Here is an 11,116-nt window from a genome sequence, read left to right as displayed (position 1 = left end):
AAGAGGGAAGAAGGTGAGGATAAGAGGAAGTGAGTGGAGAGAGAGAAAAAAAAAAGAGGGAGAGAGAGAGGAGGGGGGGCTTGTACCATTATCAAGATACATCATACATATTCCGCGGAGGCATAAACAGTTTCTCAGACCAGATTGGAAGTGGATCAGTCAGCGAATCTCTCTCTCTCTCTCTCTCTCTCTCTCTCTCTCTCTCTCTCTCTCTCTCTCTCTCTCTCTCTCGTAATTTTCCCTTATTAATGAGCTGTATTTGTCAGCCCGTACTAATTGCTATTATAAACATGTGTATATTTAGTGCACTTCATTGCAACGAGGCGTTTTTGAGTGTGTAGGCGTGTGTGTGTGTGTGTGTGTGTGTGTGTGTGTGTGTGTGTGTGTGTGTGTGTGTGTGTGTAGGTGTTTTATATATGTGTGTGTGTTTGTAGGTGTATGTGTGTGCGCGTGGGTGGGTGGGTGTATATGTGTGTGTGCTTACAGTGAAATATGTGCGTGTGTGTATGTTATTTCCTGTGTTAATGTGTTAATTGGGTGAGTGCTTTTTGTTTGAGTGTATTCATGTGTATTATTTTCTCAATTTATTTCAGGCAGGGGAACTTTAAAAATATATTAGAAGCTGAAATCCAATAAATTTTATCCCTTTAAAAGAAATAAGTGAAAAAAAAAAAACTAACATTGGTATTGTTTTGAGATGCCAGGAGGTCGAAGGCAGAGGGAAAACAGAACCTGTTTGTATATGAATAGGCAGTTGTTGCGTGCCAGTCGTAAAGGGGAAAACTCGCAGGACAGGAGTTCAGAAGAGCAGTGTTCAGTGTAATAGCGTTTGTGAAGGGAGAGTGATGCAGCACTGCGGCGAAGAGAAAAGAACGAGGTTTAATGATAGGAAGGCTGAAGAGATGAAAATTCTTTGATTCCACCCTGTTTAGTGGAAGAGATCAGTGTGTGTGTGTGTGTGTACTAACTGTGTGTAGATATTTGAGAATGTATTTGTGTGTGTGTGTGTGTGTGTGTGTGTGTATGTGCCTGTGTGGGAGGGAGTGCAAATATGAGTACCCTTTGCCTGGTGTGAGTGCATGTACGTGTACCCTTTCCCTGAGTGCGTGTGCGTGTGTGCGTGTGCGTGCGGGGGAGGGTGTCATGTTCGGCAGGCAGTAAACAATGTCATTAATTACATAGTGCCACGTGAGTCTTCAATACTGGCATGGCTCGCTGGCAGGCAGAGGGATGGGACGGGGATGGGGGAGAGGAAGGACAGAGGGATGGGAGAGGAAGGAGAGAGGGATGGGAGGGGATGGGGGAAGGAGAGAGGGATGGGACAGGGATAGAGATGGGAGAGGAAGGACAGAGGGATGTGAGAGATGGGAGAGGAAGGAGAGAGGGATGGGAGGGGATGGGGGAAGGACAGAGGGATGGGACAGGGATAGAGATGGGAGAGGAAGGAGAGAGAGGGATGGGACAGGGATAGAGATGGGAGAGGAAGGAGAAAGGGATGGGAGGGGATGGGGGAAGGAGAGAGGGATGGGAGAGGAAGGAGAGAGGGATGGGACAGGGATAGAGATGGGAGAGGAAGGAGAGAGGGATGGGACAGGGATAGAGATGGGAGAGGAAGGAGAGAGGGATGGGAGGGGATGTGGGAAGGATGGGGGATGATGAGAGAGATGGGAGGGGAGGGGACAGATGGAAGAGGAAGGAGAGAGGGATGGGAGAGGAAGGACAGAGGGTTGGGAGAGGAAGGGGAGAGGGATGGGATAGGGATAGAGATGGGAGAGGAAGGAGAGAGGGAGGGGACAGAGAGAGGTGGGAGAGGAAGGAGAGAGGGATGGGGGAGATGGGAGAGGAAGGAGAGAGGGATGGGGGAGATGGGAGAGGAAGGAGAGAGGGATGGGAGGGGATGTGGGAAGGATTGGAGAGGATGAGAGAGATGGGACAAGGATATGAAAGATGAGAGAGGAGGGGGAGAGGGATGTAGAATGATGGCAGGAAGATGAGAGGGATCGGAGAGATAGTAGGGGGATTCAAGGGATGGGACAGGGATGGTAGAAGAAGGGGAGAGGGCTTGGAGAAGAGAATATGAGAGGATATTAGAAGGATTGGAATTTAGATTGCGAGAGGGGTGTGAGAGGGATAGGAAGAGAGAATAGGGGACATGTTGGTTGGACGGGAGAGGTGTGTGGGAGGGACAGAAGGAGACAGTAAAAAAGGAGGCGAGAAACAGAGGGATGTGGAAAGGATAGGAGGAGAAAGTAGCATAGGTATGTAGGAGGAAGGTTGAGAGAGAGAGAGAGATACCAAGGTGCAAAGGAGAAACAAACAGCAGCAGATCAGATAGTCCTTTTGAGGTCGTGGTATACAGGGAAGACTATGAATATGATAAATAATTCTGTGAGGTGTGGATAGGAACAGTGAAGGAAGGTAGTAAAGCAAAGGAAGGAGGGAAGGGAGAGAGGCAGGAGAGGAACATTAGAGGGAGAGAACTGGAAGAGGAGGGGGAGAAAAAGTTGGGAAGATGTGTGGGGAAAGAGAGGCGCCTAAGAGAATGGAAAAAAGATGGACGAGGGACGTGAGAAAGATAGGCAGATAGAATGAAAGATAGATGTAGGTAGTGTGTGTGCCTGTGTGAGAGAGTGTGTGTGTGTGTGTGTGTGTGTGTGTGTGTGTGTGTGTGTGTGTGTGTGTGTGTGTGCGAGTGAGCCAGGGAACGCGTGTGAGTGTGTGGGTGTGTGAGATATAAGAAGTTTGGTGTGAAAGTGGAGTAATGAGAGAAGTTCAGGGACAAAACCTCCCCTTGAAGGATGTGGTAGTCACGAAGTGGGAGAAATGCACGGAGAAATAGGGGCGAGGGAGATGGAGGAGGATTGCTGAGAAATTATAGGATTAGGTGAGCATGAATAGGGGTAATAAAAACAGAGACTGCGTAGGATTTCAAGGAGTTTGAATAGGTAAATATACAGTAAGGCGCTGAGTTTGCGTAGTATAGGGAGGAGTATTAGGGAGAATATATATAAATGAGAAAGTACAGGATTAGGAGGAGCATTAATGGTGAAAAATAAGGAGCTGTGACGATGCAGGATTTATAGGAATTAGTTCATAATAAAATTCTTTGGAGGAGGGAGATTGCTATGAGTTTTGGAGGAGTGTTGGTAAGAAAATAGTTGCCTGGACGAGGAGTATTGGCGAGAAAATAATTGTTTGGAGGATTATTGCTAGGGATATACTGGGTTTGAAGGATGAATATTGCGGAAAATATAGTCTATGTATTGCCAGACGCCTTAATTCCGTAAGGGTGGCCACAAACAAATCGCCTCCATGTCGCCCTGTCCCCTGCCATTTCATTGCCCTGCTCCCAGCTCACACCCCCATCTCTCATATACCTCTCCACTCCATCCCTCCATCTCATCCTTGGTTCTGTGGAAAAAATAGCATTCAAGACAGACTTTTCGATTTGTAGTATTTTTACAAAGATTCCTAACCCTTTTCAGCTCAATTGATAGCCAAGTGTAGTCAGACTGGAGGGTAAATTTGACTAGTAACCAGGGAGACTCATTCCTGTCCCATAACTAATGCTCACTGAATTTCACACACCCATGACATAGTATTGTGATAATGAGCCAGTTCCATCAGATAAAGACAGTGACTTAACATGATTTCATTAATGATATTTTTAGTAGTAAAATTAATATACAAATGAGGTCCTTCGATTAATAGGGTTGTAGTCCTATTACTGCCTATATAGCCAATTTACCAGATACCAATTTATAGGAACAGTGGTCTAGAAAAACGTTTATTAGATAACGTAAATAGCGCTTCTAAACTCGCGTGGTAGTATGTTGTGTGTGGCGAGGACGGCCTAGTCTGCTGGTGTGGGCGCGTAGTTGTGGCAGTGGGAGTAAGATGTGAATAATACAAGACATTGCTAACTCCAAGCCGTCCCCACAAGACACGAGAAAGCACCTGGCGAAATGAAATATCAGCTTTATAATCTGAAACATATCCCTCGCATATGAAAATTGCATGTACTTTACTCCTTTCACCTTAACTTGGCCTAGCATTTCGTTCTCTTGCCTTTAACTTCACGTAGCTCAGTGGCGGAATAAGATAATGCTACGGCTTTCCATCCATGACACTTCTTCGTGACTAGTATCATAAGTGTTAATCTATTGCCACAACTAAGATGGAGAGAAGGAAATATTAGGCCAAGTTAAACACGGGATACTTATGTCAGTGTATCTTTGCCGTACTGACCTCCTGCATGCTGTAACCTCACCTGCACTGACGAATACACAAATACAAAATACTGTAACGCTGGTGTGTCGGGCGTGAGCGTCTGTTTTGTAGTTTGTAGACCATTACCATAAGTTACATAGAGTTTACTGACTCTGATGATAGGTTATACTTTTGGCTTATTAAGTTACTGTATATGTGCAGTGTATTTAGGTTAAACTACTGGTATACTCCACACACATGTATAGTTGCAGTGCTTAGATATATTTATAGTTATAGTATTACATAGATACAGACACGTTACATAGCCTAATAGATTACAGTGATAGTATATTGAAGCTGCACAAAGTTAGAGTACTTGTAATTGAGATGTTACATAGATCCTCTCAAGATACGTATATTAGTTACATAGAAAGCATTGTTATAAGGCACAGACAGGGCATACAGAAAACTCGTTGTTCTAATATTCTGCATATTTTCAGTGGTTAATAAATTCTGTGTCTATTTTTTAGCTACAAGATCAATATTAGTTAGTCAGTTTTCTTATTCTACTGCTTTTATTTTTCATGCTCTTATATATATATATATATATATATATATATATATATATATATATATATATATATATATATATATATATATATATATATATATATATATATATATATATATATATATATATATATATATATATATATATATATATATATATATATATATATATATATATATATATATATATATATATATATATATATATATATATATATATATATATATATATATATATATATATATATATATATATATATTCTCTCCAAAAAATTTATCATGCTCTTAGTTATATAATTCTCTCTCTCTCTCTCTCTCTCTCCACAAAACACTTCTTTTCTCTCCTTTTCTCTCCCTTGTCCCTCTTTTCTCTCTCTCTCTCTCTCTCTCCACAAAACACTTCTTTTCTCTCCTTTTCTCTCTCTCTCTCTCTCTCTCTCTCTCTCTCTCTCTTCCTCCCTCCCTCGCATCGTTAAACCCTTCCTTCCTCCCTTCTTTCTCATTACCCCTCTCTCTTCCGCTCTTCTCCCTCCCTCTTCCGCTCTCCCTTTCTTTGTCTTAATAGCTGTTCTCTTTTCATAACCTCCCTCCTCTCTCTCTCTCTCTCTCTCTCTCTCTCTCTCTCCCCCCCCCGCCTGCAGCCCCGTGATGGCCGGAGGGGCAGAGTCTCATCAGCTGATTGAGAAATCCTCTTAGGCCTGTGGGAAGGATGGGCCTACTTTTATGCATTTTGACAGCCCATGACGGATTGGTGGGGAGAGAGGCGCCGGGGAGACGGGGAGAGGAGGTGGGGAGAGAAGAAGAGAAGGGATAAGAGAAAGAGCAGGGGGGAGATGGGCAGAGAAGTGAGGAATCCAGAAGACGAGAGAAGACGGCCTAGATCTATGCATTTTGACAGCCCATGACGGATTGGTGGGGAGAGAGGCGCCGGGGAGACGGGGAGAACTGAGGTGGGGAGAGGGGAGAGAAAATAAGAAGGGATAAGAAAAAGGAGAGAAGAGGAGAGGAGAAGAGAAGGGATAAGAGAAAGAGCAGAGGGGAGATGGGCAGAGAAGTGAGGAATGTAGGAGGCGAGAGAAGAATGGGCTTAGATCAATGCGTTTTGATACCCCATGACGGATTGGTGGGGTGAGAGTTGCTGGGGAGACGGGGAGAGGGGAGAGAAGAAAAGGGATAACGGAAAGGAGAGAAGAGGAGAGAGGGGAAGAGAAGCGAGGAGTGAGGAAGACATGGGGAAGAACGGACCCTAACTCATGATGGATCGGAGGGGAGAGAGGCGCTGGGGGGATGGGGAGAGGAGGTAGGGAGAAGCAAGAGAGGAAGAGGTTAGACGTGGGAGAGGAGAGAGGAGAGGAGAGGAAGAAAGGAGTGAGAGGTGAAGAAGAGGACGAGGGATAGACCTTCTGTAAATTGTGATACCTTGTTACGAATTGGTGGGGAGACGGGGAGGAGACGTGGGGAGAGGAATGTGGGAGAGAGAGAGGAGCCATGGGGAGAGGGAGGAAACGTGGGGAGAGGGGTGTGGGAGAGAGAGAGGAAACGTGGGGAGAGGGATGTGGGAGAATGGGCGAAGAGAAGAAGAGAGAGGAGACGAGGGGAGAACAGTGAAGACGAGGACAAGAGAAGGATGGATTTACTTATGTGCATTTTGACACCCATGAGATCAGTGGGGACAAGGGCGATGGGGAGACGGGGAGGGGAGGTGTGAAGAGGGGAGAAGAATAAAGAGAAGAAGAGAAGGGATATGAGAGAAGCGAGGAGAGAGAGAGAGAAGGGGGAGAGGGAAGAAGTGGAGAAGAGTGAAATTTGAGGAGTGAAAGGGATATGAGTAAGGTGGGAAGAGGAGAGATGGGGAGAAGAGAGGGATGCTGGTAAATTGGGGAGAGGAAAGGAGAAGATAAGTACGAGAGAGAGAGAGAGAGCATCCGAGTAAGCTAATTGACTACTGAACAAGGATGGAAGTGCAGGATTAGACCTGGGGTAGTGGTGTTGACAGGACCAGATTCGGGTGTGGGATGGGGATGGGTTGTGGGTAAGGATGGAGGAAGGGGGAGAAGAAAGAGGGGGAGGAGAAGTGAAGAGAAGGGAGGAAAGTGTGGGAGGAGAAAAGGGGGGAGGGAAGAGAAGAAAGGAGGGGGGGGAGAACTGGAGATTTCCCCCACCCATCTCCCTAATCTCCTCATCTTCCTTCCCTCCCTTTCCCTTCATCTCCTGCTTCTTACTTCCTCTCTCCCACCCTCACCATCACCACCCCTTACCTTCCTCATCCCTTCCTCTCCCCCATCCCTCCCTCCCCCCCTTTTTCAGTTTTCTTCATCCTTACCCTCTTTCCTTCTCCCACCACCACCCTTCACCCCAACACTCCTTCACCCTTGACCCTCACCTCTCCCCACGTCTTTTTCTCTCCTTTCATCCCTTACTTCCCCTCATTCAACCACTCCTCTTCCTCCATTTCCCCCCTCCCCCATTTCTCCCCCACCATTCTCTTCTCATCACCTACCCCCATTATCTCATCCTCTCCCCTCTCCCCCTCCTCCCCCACCCGTCTCCCCTCAGACCATTATCACTCAAAACAAAGGCAGCAAAACACCCGCTTCCCTTTGTCCACGTCTCCCCTCACCCACCCCTTCATCTCGCTAAAACTAGCCTGGGGGAGGGGGAGGGAAGGAGGAAAGAGGAGGGGAGGGAAGCAAGGAAAGGAGGAGGGAGAAGGGGGGAGGGGAAGGGGAGAGAAAGGAGGGAGAGTGAAGAAGCAAGAGAAGAAAAGGGTTCATGAAAAAAGGAGTTTTAATTGAAAGAGAGAAACCCGTAGAAGAAAGGGGGAAGGGTAGGAGAGAGAGAGAGGGAGAGTATACCCCTTTTCTTTTATCTTCCTAATACACAAACAAACAATGCCTCCCCTCTTTCTTCCTCTTTTGTCTTTCTCTCTCCTCCCTCCTTTTTTTCATTCTTCCCTTTTCCTCCAGGACAAACAGATTGATCATTAGTTTCCCATCTGACCAAGGGGAAAAGGGGAGGAGGGGAAAAAGGGAGAGGTGGGGAAGGGGGGAGAAGAGTAGGAGGGGAAGGGGAGGAGGGATAAGGGAGGGAAGAAGAAGAAAAAAGTGAAGAAAGGAGGGGGAGAATGAGAAGGGGGGAAGAGAAGAGGACAGAGGAGAGAGGGGATAGGTGGAAGGGAGAGGGGAGAAGGCAAAAGGCGATAGGGGAGAAAGAGGGAAAAGGGGCGCAGGAGAGACAAGGTAGAAATAGGGAAAGGGAGGAGGAGAGAAAAGGCAGGGGGAAGAGAGGAGGGAAGGAGAGAAGGGAGAGAAAGGAAAAAGGTGTAGAGAGGAGATCTTAGGAGAGGCCTGGGATTCCTGATTTTTCTTCCTTTTCACATTTAGAAAGAGAGAGAGAGAGAGAGAGAGGAAAGGTAGAAGTATTAGGGAAGAGAAGGAGAGAATGACGAAAATTTAGTGAAGAAAAAGGAAGAGAAAAAAATATGCATCCTTTCCTCTTCCTCTTTCACTGTTGAATACTCCTCCACTTTCTTCCATTTTTTCTTAATCGTGTCTTTCATCCCTTTTCCTCTTTTGTTTTCATCTTTCCCATTCTTGCCAGGCTGTTGTTACTCATTCGTCTCTTGTTAGTGCAGAGACTGGAAGATAGATACGTAGATAGATATAGGCAGAACATAGATAATATTGATAGTTATAGCAGTTTTTTACCTCATTTGCTTACATATGTGTTTATTTACTAATTTTTCTGTTGACATTGGAGTGCAAAAGTTAACATTCCTAGTATAAGCAGAATGGTCAATGTTTTTATGTAGATTATAGTACAGTAGGCCAGTATCATGAAATCTTCCCGTATTCGTTATTGCCGGAAACGTTGTCATGTAGGGCAGTAGCAGGAAACGTTCTTATGTAGCCAGTAGCAGGAAACGTTGTAATGTAGGGCAGTAGTAGGAAACGTTGTCATGTAGGGCAGTAGCAGGAAACGTTCTTATGTAGCCAGTAGCAGGAAACGTTGTCATGTAGGGCAGTAGTAGGAAACGTTGTCATGTAGGGCAGTAGCAGGAAACGTTCTTATGTAGCCAGTAGCAGGAAACGTTGTCATGTAGGGCAGTAGTAGGAAACGTTGTCATGTAGGGCAGTAGCAGGAAACGTTCTTATGTAGCCAGTAGCAGGAAACGTTGTCATGTAGGGCAGTAGTAGGAAACGTTGTCATGTAGGGCAGTTGCAGGAAACGTTCTTATGTAGCCAGTAGCAGGAAACGTTGTCATGTAGGGCAGTAGTAGGAAACGTTGTCATGTAGGGCAATAGTAGGAAACGTTGTCATGTAGGGTAATAGTAGGAAACGTTGTCATGTAGGGTAATAGTAGGAAACGTTGTCATGTAGGGCATTACTAGGAAACGTTGTCATGTAGGGCATTACTAGGAAACGTTGTCATGTAGGGTAATAGTAGGAAACGTTGTCATGTAGGGCAGTAGTAGGAAACGTTGTCATGTAGGGTAATAGTAGGAAACGTTGTTATGTAGGGCATTACTAGGAAACGTTGTCATGTAGGGCAATAGTAGGAAACGTTGTCATGTAGGGCAGTAGTAGGAAACGTTGTCATGTAGGGCATTACTAGGAAACGTTGTCATGTAGGACAATAGTAGGAAACGTTGTCATGTAGGGCATTACTAGGAAACGTTGTCATGTAGGACAATACTAGGAAACGTTGTCATGTAGGGTAATTGTAGGAAACGTTGTCATGTAGGGCATTACTAGGAAACGTTGTCATGTAGGGTAATTGTAGGAAACGTTGTCATGTAGTAGGGCAAAGGCAGGATAAATGCTACAAGATAATCACTTCAGTGGTAAAGCAAATAAATTGAGAGTGCATTGTGATCTGATTGACTAGGTAACTTCCACAACGAATCATCCTTCCCCCTTTTCAAAGAGCTGGTTCCGGCCCTGCATGAGGTAGTTCATGTAAACATTCTGTAGTGTACAAGCAGTTAGTGTATGAGCAGCAGATGATCTTTAGGTAGTATTAACCTTTGTAGACATGCCCTAGTATTGTGCCAGTAACATCTCCCATTCCCCAGTATAGTATCAGTAACATCTCAATTGGTAGTCTGTCTTGGTAAATACACAAGCGACCTCTTACATTAGGTAGTCTTTATGGCTTTGGTAAATACACAAGCGACCTCTTCATTAATAACTCTTTTGGGCCACAGTGCCGCATTTTCCAGGTCCTGCGAGCGCTTACTCCCCCGACGCGGCGTCCATGGGGTACATGATGGACGGGCAGCAGCACATGTTCCGCACCTCAGACCCCTACTCCGACCACGCCGCGGCAGCTTATTACGGCCACCCTGCAGCGGCATACTACAACCCGCATCATCCGCTCTCATAGGTCAGGTGAGTTGATGAGGCAGGTGAGAGAAGAGATGGACGCAGGCGAACACACACGTAGCAAGATCATGGAACTTTTAACACTTTGGGTATGAGAGGTCTTGCTTAAACAATGTACGGGCACCAGCATAATCCATTTACACAGAGGTCAGGTCAGATGAATACAGGTGAGTCGAGGTAGGTGAATACAGGTGGAAGGGCAGATAGGCAGGCAGAGAGGGGGACCTTATCATGCTTCATTATGATTTTTGTTGATACATGTACAGTATTTTATTTTATCTATATAGGAAGGAACAAATGTCATTGGTTTTGATTTTTGGGAAAAAAAAAAAAAACTAACTAAGTAATATCTTTGAATCTGATGTTGAATGAAATAGTTTGTCTTCGATTCTGATTTTAAGTAGATATTATTGTCGTAGATGTTGAATTGTGGGACTAGTATGCTTTATTTAGACAACGAAACAATGTCTTTAAATCTGATTGTGGATAAAATATAATGTGACTGATTTTAACGTGTGTTTTACCCCACAGCGAGTAGCGGTGCAGCAGCCTGAGTGTGGTGGTGGTGTCCGTGCCCCTAACAGCAGCAGCAGTGTGGAGGAGCGACATTGTGGAGGCGTGGTAGTGTGGTGGTGCGGTAGTGTGGAGATGCAGTGGTGGTGCGGTGGTGTGGGGTGTGGGACCGCCGGCAACAGAAAGGGACTGTGTACTAGCGGCGGTCCTGCCAGTGCTCGCTTGTGTTCCGTGCTGCTGCCAATGGTGTACATAGTCTTGGTGTCTCGTGCGTTAACATTTGTGACGACGGCCGGGCATGGGGCGACAGTGGATAGGGACATGGCAGGGCAGGGCGGGGCAGGGAAGGGGAGGGCATGATACCCGACCCTACTGCCCGGTCCTGTTAGCATCATCACCACAACAGCAGCTTGGACAGACCACAGCAGCAGCAGAGGAA

The 11,116-nt window shown here is 45.8% G+C and overlaps 1 protein-coding gene across 1 annotated transcript in view; it reads left to right on the top strand.

Annotated features, from left to right (window-relative positions):
- The window catches only part of hth (Meis homeobox homothorax), an 843,055-nt gene extending 832,249 nt beyond the window's left edge, over positions 1-10,806 (top strand). Inside the window, exons 12-13 of the mRNA XM_080286771.1 lie at positions 9,987-10,170; positions 10,696-10,806. Coding sequence (XP_080142897.1) covers positions 9,987-10,165 — 179 coding nt within the window. The 3' untranslated portion in view covers positions 10,166-10,170; positions 10,696-10,806. The remainder of the gene's footprint in view (positions 1-9,986; positions 10,171-10,695) is intronic.
- The last annotated feature ends 310 nt before the right edge of the window (positions 10,807-11,116 follow it).

Source organism: Coenobita brevimanus, chromosome 113 (assembly GCF_032717465.1).
Source record: "Coenobita brevimanus isolate Jiangsu-jjx chromosome 113, ASM3271746v2, whole genome shotgun sequence".
In the NCBI taxonomy this organism is placed as follows: Eukaryota; Metazoa; Arthropoda; class Malacostraca; order Decapoda; family Coenobitidae; genus Coenobita; species Coenobita brevimanus.
The sequence above is the reverse complement of the archived record's forward strand: the minus strand, read 5'-3'. Positions and strand labels throughout refer to the sequence as shown.